We start from the raw sequence: 22,002 nt of genomic DNA, 5'->3' as shown, positions 1-22,002 counted from the left end.
ATGACGGCTTCATGATGCTTCATGATGGCTTCATGACGGCTTCATGACGGCTTCATGATGGTGGTATGTCAGGCTTGTTCTGGTGAAGAATCCCAACAATGTTCAGGTTGTTGTTGAGGAGCTTCTCAGACAGAGGGACACTGGTGAAGGATCTGGTCCCACCAAATGCTGTAGTAAATGCATGCGTGTCGTTTCTGACCCATGCGTGTAAACTTGATTTAGAATTACAAAAGCTGTGCTTGTTCATAACTTAAGAAAGGAAAAACAAAAATGATGTTTTGTGCTAAACAAAAACAAGATATTTACTGCATATTGGGAAAAGTAAATGATCAAATTAATTTATTTAAAAAGTATATCATAGAAACACTCAATCATACATGAAGGTACCTGGAAAATGAATGTGGGTCATGTTTGACCCATTTTGTGCATTAGAAGCGTAGTGATACAAAAAGGGTTTTATTCAAAAAGTAAGAAAGGAAAAAATAAAATAAGGATGTTTTATATTGAGCATGCATCAGGATGTATGATGTTCAAAAACAAGTTAATTGAGGAATACCTTGAATACTGAATAATGAAATTAATTTATTGCAAAGATCTAGAAAAGGCTCACTTTTGACCCAATCAAAGGGTTGGATCAGGTGTCTCTTGTAAATGAGTCCTCGTGGCTCGATGACACTAACCTGTAGAAATAAAGCTTGAATGAAAAATTAAAATTCATTTGTAAGTGACAACAATGTTGGCTACTAAAACCAACCATCAGGAAGTGTCTTATTCTTCTATTGTTCGAAACAAAGTTGCAAATTGACCAAAGTATTTTATTTTTTATTCTTTTTGTAGTTCTACACTCTGCTCAGTCATCTGACCCGGATGATCTCATCACTGGTTTTCTACAAAGATGTATGAATATGATCAGGTGGAGGTGCTGCCATGCTATGAAACATTTTAAAACCAAGCTGGACATCTGAGGACGTGACTGTAATAACAAATCTCAGTTTAAATCCAAATTAAGACAATTTCATTTATCTCCAAAAGGGCAATTCAATTTCGTGAGTACGGTATATTAAAATGATTGTACTGCTGTGATTTCTGACAAGAGTCACTTGAACACACAGTGATCTGACTGGTTTAAAATGTACAACTAGATAATTAATATTTACGTTTATTAATAATCTTGTTTGTCATCATGATTTATTTAATCTAAAGTTTGACCCAGAATTCTAGCCATGTATTACACTTTATTTTTGTATCTATATAATTTGATGTACATCCTTGTAAAATACATGGAGACATAAAGATTTAGGTAAACCCAAACACTGACTAATAGTTTAGCAGATCATTGTTCTGCATATTTCCTTTGTGGATTATTTTTTTATTTTTCATTTACCCTTTATTTATCCAGGTAGTCTCATTGAGCCACCAGGACTCATTTTCAAGAGAGACCTGTTTAGGAGCAGATGGGGGTTAAGGGCCTTGCTCATGGGCCCAGGGTGGGGTGATTGAGAGTGGGGGCAGGTGTGGGTGCTTCACCTACCCCACCCACAATTTTGATGTTGTCAGTACCGGGGCGTGAACCGGCGATCTTCCGATCACAGGCCCACCTTCTCTAACCTCTGCACCACCGCTCCCCCAATTGTGTGATCTGTGTACGTAAAATTTGAAATTAAAACCAAAAGATCATTGATGCACAAACGGAAGAGCCAAAATATGGATTTGCGATACTGTCATGGTACAAGACTACAAACAGAACGTCAAACCGTTACCATAAACACACTGAATACAGTGTGATAGATAAAACTTTATTGGTTGCAACATGCTGTTAGATAAATTGAAGTTTTATAAAATCTACTTAGGCAATACTGAGAATAATGATCAGTTTATAAAACTATGTTTATGTAGCCAAAACAATTCTTATCACAGGGCTGTTCAACTAGCAGCCCGGGGGCCAAATCAGCCCCCGCTGGGTCCATATTAATATAAAACTAGATTTTAAACCATAAAACAAACTTAATAGCTGCTGGATGTCCAGCCCTGAGTTCTTGGCTTTCAGTAACTGTGACCTCCTGGTAGGAGTTCAACGACTACGTCTTTTTTTAAGTCGACTTTAACATGATAAAAGTCGACGTCAACTAGTCGACGACGTCTTAGGAACTCAAGACGCTATATCATATTCGCAAAAAATAATAATAAATTGCAAAAAAACATAGTTTATTATTCCATCCATCCATTATCTTTTACTCGCTTCTTCCATTTTGGGTCACGGTCATTTATTATTTACAACAAAAAAAGAACAACAAAACATCTGGTGGTGTCCACCCGCCCCGCTGTTCTTAGTTTTATTTTATTTAATCCACCACCGTGGGTCGGGTGGATTGGAACTGAGGGCAGCGGGGCGGGCGATCGTAGAGCACCTTATTATAATATTATAGTTATTAATGGTTGTCGGCCGCGGGCGTCCGCTGACGCAGCAGCTGTTAAGCTTCAGGTTGGTCGCTGGCATTGATCCATCTGGACTTTTTTGTGCGTCTTTTAACCGGCCGGCCATTTTAATTCTGTGGAATGACTTGCTGTAAGCTCAAACTGCTTGAGGTATTTTCCTTCAGACATTTTAAATTTGATATTGACACTACAGTCATTATCATCAATGATAATGCAATATTTTACACAGCTGAGGAGAACAGTGTGTCATTGAAGAGATAGTAATCTCTATCCTTATGTCATAAAAGCCAAACAGTTGTTGTGGACTTTGGCTGATGAAGACTAGCCAGCAGAGGATGAACGTCCTCATCAGATTGGGGCATGAGAGAATTTGCTGTTCATCTTTACCACCTTTTATTGAGAGCATCTTGACCAGCTGCATGCCTTTCTGGTATGGCAGCTGAAGTGTAAGTGACAGGAAGACTGCACATGAGGTGAACATGACAAGTCATTGAGATTTCACTCCCCTCCATGAAGTTTTCATTTTGTTGTTTTGAGAAATGCAACAAAAGCAGGGTCATGGCGCGGAGGCAGGTGCACACAGGTGGATTGTTTCCTTTGCAGTAGATACCACCTAAAAGAGATTAGAGACTGTGTGGTGGTGCCAGGGGAGAGTGAAGCAGGACAGTACAATATAGGATGATAGTCTGTGAAGTGAGATGAGAAACAAAGAAGAGAAACAAACGTGAAGAAAGAGCCGAAGAAAACGGTGGAAGCTGAAGAAGAAGGATTGTTGCACACAGGTCAGGGGAAGATTGCAACAAGCCGTTTTAGTTGGGAGGAGCTACTAGAGGACTGGGAACATGCAGTTGATTTTAGTTAATAGTGTCATCTGTACGTATATTGTTTTACTACGTCAGCATTTTTAGTAGCATCTTGGCTGTAACTGTTGGGGACTAGCTGGTAAACAGTATTCACTGGAGAGTCTCTAGAATGACAGAACATACAGTAGTCCTTTGTTTATCGCCGGGTATCCGTACTCTGAAGCCCCGCGATAAGTGAAAAACTGCGAAGTAGGAATAGTAGTACAAGTAGTAAGTAGTAGTCTATTTTAGTAATGTAGATATTAAAGCGTTTTAAACCCTTCCCAGACTCTTGCAATATTCTAAACAATGTTTCTAGACTCTAAATGCTCTGAAAGAGCACAGCATGTCATGCTTTCCCTCTCTGTGCCTCCGCTGCTCTCAGCCACCTGCAAGCGCTGTTGGCCACGCCCACTTCTCCGCTCTGCATGCAGATCAACTGATCAGCTGTTCAGCTGCAGGAGGAAGTTGATCCTGCAGTATGGTCTGCACAGAGGTGCAGAAGGATGTTTTTCTGCAGCTATGGGCTGCACAAAGGAGCAGCAGGTGCTAAATAATTTACAATAATTTATATAAAATAAAAATGCCATGCCTATCTTGCAGCTCATCTATCAATCAGCCAATTGTGTGTCATGTCTAATATTATTTTTGAAAAACCTCGATAGAGCGAGTCCGCGATAAGAGAACCACAAAGTAGCGAGGGACTACTGTAATGGATATTAACACACGTTGAAGATACTCAGTCAGTCCCACACTCGACAACACGACCAAAACTAAAGAGGTGGAAACACTGGGGTCAGGTAGCTCTAACATGTGATGTGGGACACCCATCACCACAGAATCTTATGTCTCTGTCCTCAGCATGTTTATCTGATTTTGTTAATTTAGTTCACAAAATCTTGGTTGAATAAAAATACTACAGTAAGGCGTAAAGATTTCAGTTTCTTGTAGGTCAGAGAGATTATTTTATGAGGATTGTGTTTGAAGTGTGATCATGGATGCATCGAGTAATAATAATAGATTTATAATTGTTTGACAGCCCTCTGAATCATAAATAAATCATGACAGGCCTAAAGATTCCCTTCCCTGCAGTAACTGTCATATATTTGAAAAAGAACAAAACTAATAACACATTCAGGGTTTATGCCTTTCTTTACGTGTGCATTTTTTCTAATCTTCTTTGGTCATCCTTCACTTCCTTCTAAACCCTGTCGTCTTTTTCTACCATCTCTTTTTGTCTCTGCCTTCACATCTTGCTTCTTGGCAAGCAACTGAGGAACTCGTGTCATAATAGGTTCTAATTGTTAATCACACAGCCTTGTTGGAGAGCTCTCTAATTGTAAAATGCTTGTTATCCAGGGTCCTGTCATTAATTAGACATTGTGACCTCGGTAATTGCTACAGGCAGACATATATGTGCCAGCAATTTTTTCCCCAGCTGGGTAATATATTCCTGTCTGTAATTAAACATGCTAAGCTTTTATGTTGAAACTCATATAAATTTAACCTTTGGATCATACATTGTCCCTTGCTGAGTTAGTTCTGACAGGGTGAGGACATGAAAAGGAGAACATCGGTTTAGTCAAATTAAAAACTGAGTCAGTGCGAGATTAGGCCTCAAATTCTTTCATCTTTTTGAGGTTATTAGCACATATTTAATAGGATAATCCTATGAAGTTTTTCTTATAACTAAATCTTTACAGAAAACATTTAACAGAATTTTTATTTAACCACATATAAAGTTTTATACACTGTGTCCACGTCAAATATTATATATAATACAAATATTTCTCATTTTTATTGTCTATGAAAAATAGAAACACAAATGTGAAGTCAACCATTTACAACAGTGACACAGTCTGTTCTATACCAATGTGGGCTTTATCTTACTAAACCCCACACAAACACAAGCTTGCACACATTTACATTTGTCTATAAAGCAAGGCGCCATAGCAAGAGGCATTTTTTATAATAAATAAAGCAACACTCACAAATGCATACATAGTACAGTAGTCCTTCGTTTATTGCAGGTGTTAAGTTACAGACACCCCTGCAATCAGTGAAAATCTACGAAGTAGCGACATTAAATTTATTTTAGTATTTATATATAATTCAAGGCGGCAGCACGGTGGCGCAACTGGTAGAGCTGCTGCCTCTCAGCGAGCAGGTCCCTGGTTCAAATCCCGGTCCAGGGGCCTTTCTGGGTGGAGTTTGCATGTTCTCTCTGTGCATGCGTGGGTTTTCTCCAGGTATTCCGGTTTCCTCCCACAGACCAAAAACATGCATGTTAGGCTGATTGGTAACTCTAAATTGTCCGTAGGTGTGAGTGAGAGAGTGAACGGTTTGTCTCGTTTGTCTCTATGTGTCCCTGTGATGGACTTGCGACCCGTCCAGGGTGTACCCCGCCCCTCGCACAGTGATTGTTGGACATGGGCACCAGCGACCCCCGTGACCCAAAATGGAATAAACGGGTAAAGAAAATGGATGGATGGATGGATATAATTCAAGGCTTTAGAAACTCTTCCCACACTCTTGCAATGTTGTAAGTTCTTACACCTACTAATTTACCAATATACTTATATGTAGCTACTAAATTTTACTCACCAGCTCGACAGAAGAGCAGCAGCTCAGTTCCGCTCCAACTTGGTTCTGTTGTGGCAGACTTACCATGCTGGTTCTGGTCATCTCTCTGGCTCGGGATAGTGGCGGTGGGACACATCCCTTGCTCTGAAGTTCTTGTGTGCCAGCTAGCAGCTCTCTGGTTCACGATGAGTCTGGGAGTCTGGTTCTGTGCAGCACTTGAGCACCAAAACCTTCAGGTGGCCAGCGTGGGACCGGTGGTCCAATTGAGCGGTCGAATAGAGAGATGAAAAAAGTCCTAGTGTGCTCCGGAGGAGCACCAGACCTACAGTGGCACGTGTCCCTGCTCGGAAGTCCTTGTGGGCCCACTAGCTGCTCTTGGGTTCACTGATGAGTCTGGGTGTCCGATTCTGCCTGGCTTGTCTGGTATGGTAGACCCCAGCCTCTATTGCTCTTGCTCTGAGGGTCTGTTCTTGTGCTGTCATGTTCACTGCCTCCACGCTGCCCTTCAGCCCAGCCCTCTCTAGTCACCAGTAGGATTTGTTGATATCAGCCACTTTTGCAATCTGCTGCTAATACATGCCGTGCAGTGGCTCATATTTCCATGGTGGCTCCTCTTGTTTCTTCTCTTCCTCCTTCGGATTCTGCTGCTACCTGTGACACTCATCAGCTCATCGTCAGGGGCTTCCCTCCTGTTATACTCCAGGATCATAGTTGTTTCATCCTGTACAGTGTTTCAGATGCTCAGTAGTCCTCTGCCTCCCTCCTTCCTTTTAGTGTGTACCGAAGGTGAGGGACTTGGGTGAAACTATCCATGCACTGTGTAGCGCTTTTGAGTCTTAATGTCACTGGCTACTATTTCCTCCTTTGGTCACACTATTATACTAGCTGGATACCTAATGAGTGGCACTGCATACATGCTGATGGCTCAAACTTTTTTTCTTGCTGTTCAGCTGGTTCTTCAGGACTTGCCTTATTTTCTCTGTAGGTACTTAGTTGTGGCTGACATTTTTTGCAGCCTCATCATGATAGCCATTTGTTTGTGGCATTCCAAGGTATTTGCAGTTGTCCTGGACATCAGCAATGTTGCCTTCAGGTAGTGCAACCCTTTCAGTTGTGATAATCTTTTCTATCTTGTATACCACTCGACTGCAATTATCTAGTCAAAATGACATTCCATTGCCTTTGCTGTATGTTTTGGCAAGGTGGATCAGTGAGTCGATGCCTCACTCATTTTTTGAAATCAGCTTTATGCCATCCATGTAGAGGAGGTGACTGATGATTGTTTCACATTGGAACATGTATCCATAGCCACTCTTTGCAATGATCGGGCTGAGGGGGTCCAGGCCTATGTAGAGCAGGAGTGGGAACAGTGCATCTCCTTGGTAAATGCCATATGTAATGCTGACTTATGCAATTAGCTTTGAACTGGCCTCTAGAGTTGTTTTCCACATTCCCTTCATGTCATGTTCAAGTTGTATAGTTTCAAGAACTCCAGTTTTCATTTGTGTGGTATTGAGTCATAGGCTTTCCTGTAGTCAATCCAGGCAGTGCACAGATACGTGTGTCTAGTCTAATAGTTTGGTCTACGGTTCTGTCAACTAGCAATTGGTGCTTGGCTCCCCTGGTGTTAGTGTCAATTCCCGTCTGTGCCTTGCTCAATAATTGACCCGTGTACCTATTCATCTTATCTGCTATGATGCCTGATAGGAACTTCAATTTTGTACATAAGCAAGTGATTGGCCAGTAGTTGGAAGGGATTGCCACTTTCTGGGGGTCTTTCATTATCAGGACTGTCTGGCTGGCCTTGATTCAACCACTCTGGGTGGGACCCTTCCATTAGCAGCTGGTTCATCTGTGTTGCTAGGCGTTCATGGAGAGTAGTTTCTTTAGCCAGTTGGTGTGGATCATGTTAGGCCCAGGTGCAGTCCAATTCTTCATTCCTGAGGCTGTCTTGGATGTCTGTCACTGTAATGAGCACTTGTTTTTGTTCTGGGAGATTTCTATTTTGAGATCTTAGACCTTGTAGCCATGGGCATCATTATTATGTGATGCATCCTTCGCCTATATGCTTCCCCAGTATTGCTCAGCCCTGGGTGGATTTAGGCTCAATGTTCTTTATTGTCATTTGCATCACATGTGGTACATGGGGTGAAACAACATTGTGTACTCAAGGTCCCAGTTACACCCCAAAATAACAAAAATATAAAGTATAAAATAAGAAACGGTATACAAGGTGCTAAAATATATGCTAAACAATAATAATGTAATATAATATGGTGTATTAAACAACAGCCTGAACACAAGTCTGTTCTGTTGTGAGCAGATAGGTATAAATAAAGCAGCTTAAAGGCAAGAAATCCTCAGCATGGATAATAAGCAGCACAGATAAAGTGACATACAGTGCCTTGCGAAAGTATTCGGCCCCCTTGAACTTTTCAACCTTTTGCCACATTTCAGGCTTCAAACATGAAGCAATAAAATTTTAATTTTTTGTGAATAATCAACAACAAGTGGGAAACAATCGTGAAGTGGAATGAAATTTATTGGATGTGTCAAACTGTTTTTAACAAATAAAAAACTGAAAAGTGGGGCGTGCAGTATTATTGGTCCCCTTTACTTTCAGTGCAGCAAACTCAGTCCAGAAGTTCAGTGAGGATCTATGAATGATCCAATGTTGTCCCAAATGACTGATGATGATAAATAGAATCCACCTGTGTGTAATCAAGTCTCCGTATAAATGCACCTGCTCTGTGATAGTCTCAGGATTCTGTTCAAAGCGCAAAGAGCATCATGAAGACCAAGGAACACACCAGGCAGGTCCGAGATACTGTTGTGGAGAAGTTTAAAGCCAGATTTGGATACAAAAAGATTTCCCAAGCTTTAGACATCCCAAGGAGCACTGTGCAAGCAATCATATTGAAATGGAAAGAGTATCAGACCACTGCAAATCTACCAAGACCCGGCCGTCCCTCTAAACTTTCATCTGGAACAAGGAGAAGACTGATCAGAGATGCAGCCAAGAGGCCCATGATCACTCTGGATGAACTGCAGAGATCTACAGCTGAGGTGGGAGAGTCTGTCCATAGGACAACAATCAGTCGTACACTGCACCAATCTGGCCCTTATGGAAGAGTGGCAAGAAGAAAGACATTTCTCAAAGATATCCATAAAAAGTGTTGTTTAAAGTTTGCCACAAGCACCTGGGAGACACCAAACATGTGGAAGAAGGTGCTCTGGTCACATGAAACCAAAATCAAACTGTTTGGCCACAACACAAAACGATATGTTTGGCATAAAAACAACACATCTCATCACCCTGAACACACCATCCCCACTGTCAAACATGGTGGTGGCAGCATCATGGTTTGGTCCTGCTTTTCGTCAGCAGGGACAGGGAGGATGGTCGGAATTGTTGGGAAGATGGATGGGGCCAAATACAGGACCATTCTGGAAGAAAACCTGTTTGAGTCTGCAAGAGACCTGAGACTGGGACGGAGATTTATCTTCCAACAAGACGATGATCCAAAACATAAAGCAAATCTACAATGGAATGGTTCTCAAATAAACGTATCCAGGTGTTGGAATGACCAAGTCAAAGTCCAGACCTGAATCCAATCGAGAATCTGTGGAAAGAGCTGAAGACTGCTGTTCACAAACACTCTCCATCCAACCTCACTGAGCTCCAGCTGTTTTGCAGGAAGAATGGGCAGAACTTCAGTCTCTCCATGTACAAAACTGATGGAGACAAACCCCAAGAGACTTGCAGCTGGAACTGTAGCAAAAGGCGGAGCTACAAAGTATTAATGCAAGGGGGCCCAATAATATTGCACGCCCCACTTTTCAGTTTTTTATTTGTTAAAAAAGTTTGACACATCCAATAAATTTCATTCCACTTCACGATTGTGTCCCACTTGTTGTTGATTCTTCACAAAAAATTAACATTTTATATCTTTATGTTTGAAGCCTGAAATGTGGCAAAAGGTTGAAAAGTTCCTTGTTCTGACAGTTGGTTGATTTCTCTTCGTGTTCCCTTGCTCTTAACCTCCAGTCTTCTTCTCCATGGTGGGCAATGCTCCTTGTTGTTTGATTTGTTCATATAACCAAGCAAGTCAAAGATCACTGTGGCTGTTGTGTATACCAGCTTATTTGTCTCTGTAATGGTGTTAGTAGAGATACTTAGCAATGCTGCATTCACATCCTCTAGCACAGTGGTTCCCAACCTTGGTCCTCGAGGATCACTATCCTGCATGTTTTAGTTGTTTCCTTGCTCCAGCACACCTGATTCAGTGAGTTAGTTACTTTCTCATGTTCTGCAGAAGCCTGTTAACCTTTTCATTTCACCTTTTCGTTCAAATCAGGTGTGTCAAAGCAGTGACACTACTAAAACACGCAGGATAGTGTTCCTCGAAGACCAGGGTTAGGAACCAATGCTCTAGCAGGCCTTCAGAAGGTACTTTTGGGAGCGGCTGTGGCTGAGTGGTTAGAGCAGTCGTCCTCCAATGCAAGAGTTGGGGGTTTGAATCCACCAGCAGTCACATGCCGAAGTGTCCCTAGGCAAGACACTGAACTCCTCATTGCCTCCGATGTGTGTCCCATTGGTGTATGAATGTGATCTAAAGCACTGATTAGTGACTTTAGAATGATTTGTTCAATTAGCTTTGTAGAGTTCAGGTAGAGTGCTGTATGAATGGGTAAATGAGGGCACAGATTGTAGTGTAAAGTGCTTTGAGTATCTGGATAAGATAAAAAGGTGGTATATAAATGCAGTCCATTTACCATTTACCATTACTTTGCCACTTGGCAAGAAGTGCAGGTTATAGGTACCTAACTTGGTTACAGTCGTCATTCTCAGGTCAGCTTCCCTTGAATTCAGTTTCTCGGGGCTTTTCAATGGGGCTTAGTACCCATTCTCTAATGATGGAGAGGATGGTATATCCCCACTGACCATTTGTTCTGGCTCCCACTTTGCCACAATATATCTGTTGTACCTCCTCAATCTCTAGGAGTGATAGCGAATTTCTTGCACTAAAGTTGGAACACTGGGCTTGAAGTTTCTTGGTCAATTTGGATGACGGGTTTCAAAGTTTCCATAGTTCTCACATCCTTCCCATAATATGCCCTCTCTCTAGGTTTGCTTGCATAGTAACATTCCAATAATGTTAGGTTATCTGCCTTTGTCCATGTGTGTCTTGTTCCAGTAGCCCTTTTGTCATCAGAATGTCCTGGTTTCCCAAAATCTAACGTGCACCTTGTTAATCTGGGTGATGTTCGAGCCGGCATGGCCTCATTTTGTGTCACGCTCATAATGTAACCAAGGTTGCTCGGAGGTTGGCACCAGGGTTTGAACCCTGAACCCTGATATTCCCCCACCAAAGTTGCGTGACTAAACTGTTTATTGGTAAATAATCATGTGCCTTAGTGTGACTTATTTCTCTTGTTCTTTCTTCTCTTGCCCTCCAGGCACTTCCTTTTTAAAACGGGTACCGGCACCACCCCACTTTTTTCTACAGCCACTCCAGGCTACACCATGGCGACAGGCTCAATGTACTCACCCCCCACCAGACCACTGCCCAGGAACACCCTGTCCCGGTCTGCCTTTAAGTTCAAGAAGTCGTCCAAGTATTGCTCATGGCGGTAAGAAAAATTATAACCATTATATTGTTACTTCCCACACTCTTGGGGTACACCGTTTCATTTCAATATGTACATGTACGTAGCTGAAATGACAATAAAACCTCTCTGACTTTTGACTTTCTGACTCTGACCCTAAAAATAATGTGCTGGCTCAACTTTAAAAAAAGATGTAACAATTTGCATAGGACTTGCATTTGCGATCTTAAAACTTGTGGTTTAAGTTGATTCAATTTAGCCATAAATTGAGTAAATGCCAAAAGACTTTTCTAGTTAGGCAAACTCAATTACTTTAGTACAAAAACATGATTTTCTGTCTCCTCTACAATCTTTATTAAGTTGAACCAACTTAATTTTAATTTAATAAATATTGCTCCTTTTTGTTATTCTAACCTATTTATTTTCCTTTGATTTTACTCAGAAATGTCTGCAAATTGTTAACTTAATTTTTTCAAGTATGAGTAACTTATTTATCTAAGTCAGAATAAATGAACAACCATCCATCCATTATCTTTTACCCGCTTCTTCCATTTTGGGTCACGGGGGTCGCCAGTGCCCATGTCCAACAATCACTGTGCGAGGAGTGGGGTACACCATGGACAGGTCTCCAGTCCATCACAGGGACACATAGAGACAAACGAGACAAACAACCATTCACTCACTCGCTCTCACCTAGGGACCAATTTAGAGTTACCAATCAGTCTAACATGCATGTTTTTGGTTTGTGGGAGGCAACAGGAGTACCTGGAGAAAACCCATGCATGCACGGAGAGAACATGCAAACTCCACCCATTAAGGCCCCTGGACTGGGATGTGAACCGGGGACCCGCTCGCTGAGACACAGCAGCTCTACCAGTTGTGCCACAGTGCTGCCTACATCAGTTATTGTTTATTATAATTTATCCATCCATTTTCTTCCGCTTATCCAGGGTCAGTTCGAGGGGGTAGCAGCCTAAGTAGGGAGCCCCAGACTTCCCTCTCCCCAGCCACTTGGTCCAGCTCCTCCGGGGGAATCCCAATGCATTTCTAGGCCAGCCAAGAAACAAAGTCCCTCCAGCGTGTCCTGGGTCTTCCTCTGGGTCTCCTCCCAGTGGGATGTGCCCAGAACACCTCACCAGGGAGGCGTCCAGGAGGCATCCTAACCAGATGCCCGAGCCACCTCAACTGGCTCCTCTCGATGTGGAAAAGCAGCAGCTCTACTCTGAGTTCCTCCCGGATGACTGAGCTTCTCACCTTATCTCTAAGGGAGAGCCCAGACACCCTGCGGAGAAAAATTTTGGCCGCTTGTATTTGTGATCTCGTTCTTTCGGTCACAACCCAAAGCTCATGACCATAGATGAGCTCGATCTATAAATTGAGAGCTTCGCCTTTTGACTCAGCTCTCTCTTCACCATGACAGACCAGTACAGTGCCTGCTTGACTGCCGATGCTGCACCTATCCGCCTATCGATCTCCCACTCCATTTTCCCCTCATTCGTGAACAAGACCCCAAGATACTTAAACTCCTCCACTTGGGGTAGGACCTCCTCCCCGACCCAGAAAGGGCACTACCCTTTATATTTTTGCTTATGTTATCTGACATATTATTCCATTATAACAAATTAAAGTTGCAAACAACTACCTTTTAATTAATATAAGAGACCATAAACAAACTTACAATTGATTTTGAATTGCATTTCTGGCCACCTGTAAATTTTAGGTCCATTATTCACTTAACAGCACTGACAACAGCGTAAGATGTCATGATCAAGTCGTGTCAAACTGGTTGAAAACAACAAAGTCCATGCTCAATAATCCAGGTATACAATCCAACATTTTTCAGTCAGTTTAACACGACTGTCAACAAGGAAGAGGGCCGACAATGGAGGAGGGGTCGTGCCACAGAGACCATCTTTGCACCAACATAACTGTTTTTTTCCATTTTGGAGTAAGCTGTGGGAGGAAGAATCAGTTTTGTGTTGTGTGTTTACTTGACTGATGAAGCCTTCCAGATCGAAGGCGAAACGTTTCAGCACAAAAAAAAAAGAAGAAACTGTCCAGATGACCTGACTGAAAAATGTTGAATTGTGATATTCTTGAATTATTGGTTAATCTGTATAAAAAATAAAAGGCATAAATAAACAATGTTAATGTGCAACTTGTGCCACATCAGCAATGCAGTAGTTTCTTGCTACTTCGCGGTTTCTTTTTCGTAGACTCGCTCTTTTGTGGTTTTTCAAAGTAAGATTGGACATTACGCACAATGGCTGACTGATGGATGAGCCACATGATCAGCATGGATTTTTTAATTTAAAATAAATTGTTTAAAAATTATTTAGCACCTCTGTGCAGCCTACAGCTGTGGGAGAAGCTTCCTGCTGCCGCTGATCAGCGGATCTCCGTGCAGAGCGGAGAAGTGGGCGTGGCCAAGAGTTCAGTCCCGAGTCAAAGAGCTGAAATCATGACATTCTGTGCTCTTTTAGAGCATTTAGAGTTTAGAAACATTGTTTAGAATATTGCAAGAGTGTGGGAAGGGTTTAAAGCACCTAAACTACTACTTAGCGTACTACTTGTACTACTATTCCTACTTTGCGGTTTTTCACTTATCGCGGGGCTTCAGGGTACGGCTCCCCCACGACAAACGAGGGACTACTGTACAGCAAATTTTGACCATTGGTGTATACTCAAGAACAAAAACAAGAAAAACTAAAGCTTACAAACTAGCCTAATACAAGTACATGGTCATTAGACAATTATACACTGAAATGCAGTTAAAGCTAGTTTCATAACGTTAGACCATTCCTGTGGCGTTGGCCTCAACATTCGCTTCCTCGCCTGCGTTTTCAGACGGCTCGTGCTGCTGCTGTGGCTCCATGAACAAACCACCTTACAACAGACCAGCCAGGCAGCTTTTGCTGTTCAAAACTTCATCAACACCACAACAATGTGTATTGCTTTATCTTTGCAAAGTTAAAACTACTGCTAGAGCAATTCAGAGCCAATTTTCACCGTTTGGCTGCCACCATAAAATAAAAACTTAAAAACTATAAATTGCTGAATTGCTACACAAGGTAGCTAAGTTTAACGTTGCTAGCTTAAATATTAGCACCCTAACCATAAGTACTTACATTGGAGTACTTAATGATACGGAGTACCGATATGAGCTTTAATAATGCTGTTACATTTATTACATTTTGTAGAACCTCTAATTTTAATTTTAACTTGTTCCAACAAGTGATTTGTGTGTTTAAAATTCAAAATGTTAACACTTCCTTCCGTTCATAAATTTTTTTGGGGGGGAAATTAATATAACTCATTCCAACCTCCCCTCCACCACACACTGTTTTTAAAAAAGCAACAACAAAAAAGAAACATTGTTGTCAGCATATTTGTTGAGATCATTATAGAAGTCTTTGCAGTAATTTGGTTTTGCAGAGTGAAGTACATTATTGTACAACATAATTTTCTTTGTGCCCTCTGATCAACTGTGCTGATGATGCATTGTATGTGTGTTTGTGATGATGGACGTTCTTGTGTGTTCCTCTCGTCTCTCAGGTGTACGGCTCTTAGTGCGGTTGGTCTGACAGTGTTACTCTCCGTCCTGCTCTCTTATTGCATTGGTAAGATGAAACACTTTAATACCTAATCTTTTCACTTTCTTAACATGCACACTGTCGTATGTTATTAGGAAAAACTCTTTAGTTTTTCCCCAACTTGTGGATAGTTCAGTTCCTTGTGTCCCAGCATCCTTTTCAGCTCTGTACTCATTGGGTTTTGCTGTGAAGTCGTCATAAACAAACATTCACTGTCTCATTTTTTCTGCGTGGTTTTCTTTTTTCTTGCTGTCCTAGCAGATGGGTAGACTTTACTGAATAGATTTAAAGATGAACTACAGTCTGATTAAAGATTGATTGAATATGGGGTCTGAGATGAGGTAGAGGCAGGGCAGCCGACTCGGGACCTGAAGGTCCTGCAGTCATTGCACATCTCGTGGTGTCTCTGAGCAGCACACCCCATCCCCACCTGCTCCCCAGGTGCTTCCAATAGCTGCTGACTGCTCCACCTGCTGGTGGATGGGTTAAATTCAGAGAGCCAATGTTGCCATTGTATGAGAACATACAGTGATGACACCACATCATTATTATTACTAATCTCACTGTAAGAGATGAAAAACTTTGCCTTCAGTTTCATTTGAACACCATAGATAGAGAGACAGACAGACACTGCATCAACAGTAACATTTTGAATCTGCAGAAGGTATTATGGATTTTAAATCAACTACCATGTTATATTTATTACAAATGGCAGATTTGGTCAAAAAAAGATATTCTATATAACTTGGGCCTTATGCACAACAACTTGACGCAAATTTCCTAATGAAACATAGCATATGCTTAAATTGAAAAAACATCGCCAAAGTGTGTGTGCACATGACTCCAAGCATGCTTTCTTTGTGCACGTTGATCAACGTGAAACTGTGCACAGAGGAGGCACGTCCTGCATGTGTGATTCTCCTCTCTGCATGGTCAGAGATCATGTCTGCACGCAGAAGGAAGAGGACTTTCACAGAATCTAAGTTAGAGACGCTTCTAAATCAGGTAGTGGGATGTAAGATCTTGTGTTTGACGTGCTTTCGTCTGGTATTAGTGCCGAGAGAGCAAGAGGAGCGTCAGTGTGCAGAAACCTGCCACTGTTGGCTCAGAGCAGCGCACACCTTCACAGGTTATCAAAAATGGTCAAACATGAAAATGGAAGGCAAATATTCCCTGATATTTAAAGGTATTATTTAATTCAGTTTAGTGTTAACGTCTCCGAAAATCAAAACGAAGTGTAAAAATTGCACAGCCCATTTCTAGATCATTAACTTAAATTATAAATGTTGTTACAGTTTGATATTTTTTCTAGGATTTAGTCAAGAACAGATTAAGGGAGCTGGCTGGGCTTCTTCCTGACAGTTTGTCAAACTGTAACCATGGTGATCGAGCTGCGCTCAAACAGATCCTCCTTTGTGACACTGAAAGTTGATTTTTAGCTCAACAACAAGCAGGAAATCCATGTTTGAACTATACCTGTAAGAAGCGTTAAATCGTTGTTTTTACAACTTCATTGGTTTCAAGGTTCTTTGTTTTCATTTGTATCACGTGGTACGTGAAGTGGAACAAAACTGTGTACTCAAGGTCCCAGTTACATCCAAAAATAGCAAAAATATAAAGTATAAAAAGAAACAGTATCCAAGGATCTAAGATATACGTTAAACAAATATAATATAAAACGGTGTATTAAACAGCAGCCTGAACATGAGTCTGTTGTGAGCAGATGGGTATGAGTATAGCAACTTAAAGTAAGAAATCAGCAGCATGGATGATCAGCAGCCCAGATAAAGTGACATATCACCAATTAAAGTGGCATTACGGTGGTTATTCTGGTTAGAGATCCGAGTCTAACAGTCTGTTCCTCAGTCTTGTGGTTCTACACTTAATGCTCCTCAACCTCCTTCCTGAGGGGAGCAGGGAAAAAAAGTGTGTGTGCTGGGTGAGTGAGGTCCTTCATGATGCAGGTGGCCCTCTTCCTGCATCTGGAGGTGTAGATGTCTGTGATGGTGGGGAGGCTGACTCCAACATCTTCTGTGCAGCCTTCACCACTCTCTGCAAAGCTTTTCTTTCTGCAGCTGTGCAGCCTCCATGCCACACGTTGATGCTGGAGCACAGGATGCTCTCCACTGCACACCTGTAGAAGGAGGTGAGGACTGAGCTTCCAGACCAGCTCGCCTCAGCCGCCTGAGGAAGTAGAGTCTCTGATGAGCTTTCTGGATCAGGCTGGTGGTGTTGTTGCTCCAGCTGAGGTTGTTGTTCATGTGTACACCCAAGTACTTGTAGCTGGAGACCACTTCCACTGCAGATCCTCCTATGTTCGGGGGTGGGGGTGGGGTGGGTGTTTGCTCCTTCTGAAATGTCTCTGACTCACCAATAACTGAACATGCACCAGCTATGAAGCTGAAGTGGGGATGTGCATGTTTCCATGTTCACTTCAGTGTTGATATATCTGGAGATTTGCAGGAAAACTAATGTAAGCCATTATTTTGTGCGCACGCAGCCTTTAAACACACGGCCTCAGGTGAAGTCACTGTGTTTTACTGCTGAGTGAAAAGAATAGTTAACACTTTATTAATATCATATATTTATCTGTTTATTGATAACTGTAAGAACATTGGAGTTGAACATGGTGGTCTTCAAACCGTTCAGAACTAAGTGTCTGAGTTTCAAAAGTCAGTTTCGTTATTTCCTTTTCTGAGAATTAGCTGTAACTCTGTCTCAGGAGAGGAAAGTGAGGAAGAGGAGCAAGCACCAAAAAGGACCGGCAGGTCAGGAGAAGTGTGATTCAGCCTTAGTTGATCACAGCACACCTACAAATAAACTGTCAAAAGGTGCAGGAACTGTTTGGGTGCTTCGGGGGTGGGCGGGGCTTTGGGGTTGTGCGTTATATAAATCTTCCATCCAGGGAAAGAATGGTTCAAATAAATCATTAGAAGCTTGAAATCAATCACACATTTATACTCTAAATGAGGGGATGGCAGTTTCTTATCACATCGTGTCATGTCCATGAGAATAAGAAAGCCCGAGTTTCAGTTCCACAGAGACGAGCTGTTAATCTCAGGTTATAATCCAGCCCTCGGACGGTTGTAGAGCTTGGAATCTTGTCAGATGTTCTGTGTGTTTATGTTGGTGTGAACACATGTTTGTAGAAGCTCCGTTGTCTCCTTGTGGGTGTTTTGGGCTCCCTCTGTAGATTTGTTACTAAAATAAAGTGTTATTCTATTAAAACACGTGTTGAAGGTTTCCTACAAACTAACTCTTGTAGAATTTACACTAAAATCTCTCTCACACTAGAGGTTGAACGACTACATCATTTTTAAAGTCGACATTAACATAATAAAAGTCGAGTAGAGGTCGAGTAGTTGATGATGTCATAGGCTCTCAAGATGCATAAACATAAAAAAAATAATAAAACCGCAAAAAAAATGTCATTTATTATTTACAAAAAAAAAAGACCAACAAAACATTGGGAGTGTATATTATGCTCCTACCATTTATCATACTGCAAATAAGTCACAGGAAAACTAAACTATTAGTTTTTATTATTAAACTGCAAAACTGAAAGAAACGTGTGGCATGTAAAAAACAAAACTAAAACCGGTGGGGGGTCGACCACGTCGCACCACCACCAACTGTGGTGCGCATTAGGTTTAGTTTTAGATATTAATAGGTTTTTTTATAGGTTTAGAGATTAATATTTTTTGCTTTTTGTTTGTGAAACAAGGTCAGAGGAAGCTGGTTCTGGTTCAGTCGATTGGACCCGGTGTTACACCATATTCTGTGACCTGCAACAGTGCATGCAGCACCGCCCCCTACGGTCACAATATACGGTGGTCACAGAATATGGTGTAACACCGGTTCACAACGAGCTCCAAACAGTCAGGAAGTTGATTCATTTTCTGTTTCCTTACGGTAGTTGAACCAAAAGATTCATCTTTAGTGAAATATTTCTATACTACTGATGCATTTCTACCTGTTTGCCAAGACTGGTTCTGCTCTGCTCCATCCGTCAGCTGGGAGGAATCCATTTTGTAGCTGCCCACACCCAGTGCGGATCACGTGACACTTGACGCAATGACGTAACTGTGAACACTCGATGTGAAATTTAAAAACTCGTGAGATGTACTAGGAATCGACGTGTTGATTACTCGAGTAGTCTGTTAATTGTGTGAACGCACCCGTGTAAAAATGATTTAAAAGCTAAACAAGCACACATAGAGGACAAGGAACATGTTTCCATCACAGCTGGGATACATTAGTCCCTCGCTACTTCGCGGTTCGTTTATCGCGGACTCACTATCGCGTTTTTCTAAATAAGATTGGACATGTCACACAAGTGGCTGATTGATGGATGAGCCACACATTCAGCATGGAATTTGTTTTAAAATAAATTATTTTAAACTATTTATCACCTTCTGCACTTTTGTGCAGCCCATACTGCAGAATAAACTTCCTGCTGCTGCTGATCAGCTTTCTGTGTGCAGAGCAGGGAAGTGGGCGTGGCCAAGAGCGCTTGCAGGAGGCAGAGAGCAGCGGAGGCAGAGAGCTGAGATCACAACATGCTCTCTCTTTTAGAGCATTTAGAATTTAGAAACATTGTTTAGAATATTCATGAGTGTGGGAAAGGTTTAACTTAAAGCACCTCAACATATAAAAAACGGTCTCTGCCAACAACTCTGAACTGCTGACCTTTACCAGTTATATTAAATTTTGTGTGGACAATATTATCAAAACAAGAACAGTCAGATTTTACCCTAATAATAAACCTTGGGTCAATAAAGAAAGAAGCATCTTTTAAACCAAAAGAAAGCAGCTTTTAAAGCAGGAGTCATGTGAAAGATGAGGGAACTAGAGAAGGAAATAAGTTGCATGATTAAGAAGTTAAAATAAATTATGAAGATAAAGTTGAGAGGGAACTGAGTAATGGCAATGCAAGAGATGCCTGGAGGGGACTGAACACAATAATGGGGAGGAAACAAAAAGATTCCCTTCAGCACACTGATCCCTTTGGTCTCGCAAATAAACTAAATGTTCATTATTCAAGATTTGACATCCATGACTTCAGTGATGAGATTGACTCTTTCTGTGCAGCCTTGACACCAACTCCTGTGGAATTACAGGAGAAAGAGGTGATTTCAATTTTTCAGAGCATCAATCCTCATAAAGCAGCTGGGCCAGATGGGATTAAAAGAATGTGCCACACAGCTGGGTCCTGTGTTCAAACAGATATTTGAGTTGTTCCTTAACACTGGCTTTGTCCCACAATCGTGGAACCCAGTGCCCAAAACAACAAATGCAAAGACACTGAATGACTTCAGAACAACTGCCCTCACATCTGTATTATGCAAATGTATGGAGCGCTTAGTGAGCAGGGAACTCATGTCTGTTACAGCTGAGCGTATGGACCCTTTGCAGGTTGCATATAGGACTGACCGAGGGGTGGAGGATGCCACTCTCTCCCTCCTCAAGAAGGTCCATAATCATTTAGACAACCCAATAACATATGTTTGCATATTATTCATGGACTTGTCATCAGCTTTTAATACGGTTCAGCCACATATACTTTTAATGCGTCTATGTGATCTAAATATCAGCAGCCATCTTGTGTTGTGGATTAGTACATTTTTAAGAGGAAGACCCCAGCGAGTTTGTGTTGATAACACACTATCTGTATTTATACAAAAGCCAGACAGCGTCTCCACCTTCTGTATAAGCTGAGGAGCTTTAATGCAAGAAACATTACTTTGCAGTTGGTGTACAGGTCACTGGTTGAAAGTGTTGTTTCAGTTAATATTGTCTCATGGTATGGGAACCTCCTAGCCAGAGACAGGAGCAAGTTGTCCCTGGTGGTCAAACAAGGTAGTAAAGTCATTGGTCATCAACAAATGACACTTACAGACCCGTACAGTCAGGTTCTGGGAAAAAAGTCAATCCAGGTTTACAATGAGCCAACTCATCCACTGTAACCATTAAGCCCCCAGTATACTCCCGCGTACGTCCGTTCACGTGTACTGTACGCAGAGGGTTCAGAACTGCGTACTTGAGCGTCCACCCTGAGCAGCTGCAGAGCAGCTTCACAGACAAGGGGCGTTTACCTTCGGGACAAATTGAGGTCACCGATTGGTCATTTGCTGACACGCCTACTGGATTGATTGACAGGTCGGAAAAAAGGAAAAAACGAGCGCTGGCAGCCTCAGCCACAGCAGTGTTCTGTGTTTATATATTGTTAATAAAAAGATCTAAAAAAACAACAACAACAAAAAAAACAGGGAGAGCTGGCTCTGCAGACCACACATCAGACCAGCCCACCAGGAAATCTCCAGACCCTCCCGCAGCCACGCTGGACCTGAATTTAATTTGCTCGTGACAAATTCCTTCATTTCTCACCATTTCAGTCATGGCATCTTAACGGAGGAGGAAGAGATCACTTGCCTCTTGGCAAAAAAACAAAAGAAAAGGCCAGATCAGGGATGAAGAAGGGGAATTTAATACATTGGTGTCACATACAAAACAGTCCGTCGCCAAGCAGTTTATTGTGCGACACCACGTACGCGTATGCGGTCGTAAAAGTTGAGCTTTGTACGGAGGGTACGCTGGGGGGTACGCACGTACCTCCGCGTACGTACGTGCGTACCTCCGCGTATGGACGTACGCGGGAGTATACTGGGGGCTTTATAACCTGAGTCCCTCACTCTCTGCTCTTTGAAATGAGAAAGCTCCTCGGACAAGGAGCGAAATGTCTCCTGTTACAAATAAAGTCCAGTTGTTTTTGTATTGAATGTTTTTAGAATTTATGGACAGTAAAGTTGAATTGATTGATTGATATATCTATATATATGTACGTATATATCTATATTTATCTATCTATCTATCTATTTATCTATCTATCTATCTGTCTATCTATCTATCTATCTATCTATCTATCTATCTATCTATCT

At 41.7% G+C, this 22,002-nt stretch overlaps 1 protein-coding gene across 1 annotated transcript in view; it reads left to right on the top strand.

Moving 5' to 3' along the window:
• LOC119422543 (teneurin-3) overlaps positions 1–11,499 on the top strand; it is a 212,469-nt gene extending 200,970 nt beyond the window's left edge. Inside the window, exon 4 of the mRNA XM_037689919.1 lies at positions 11,322–11,499. Coding sequence (XP_037545847.1) covers positions 11,322–11,499 — 178 coding nt within the window. The remainder of the gene's footprint in view (positions 1–11,321) is intronic.
• Positions 11,500–22,002: the final 10,503 nt, after the last annotated feature.

This window comes from Nematolebias whitei, chromosome 16, assembly GCF_014905685.2.
Source record: "Nematolebias whitei isolate Nwh7 chromosome 16, NemWhi1, whole genome shotgun sequence".
Lineage (NCBI taxonomy): Eukaryota > Metazoa > Chordata > Actinopteri > Cyprinodontiformes > Rivulidae > Nematolebias > Nematolebias whitei.
Note: the sequence above shows the minus strand (reverse complement) of the source record. Positions and strands in the feature narration are given on the sequence as shown.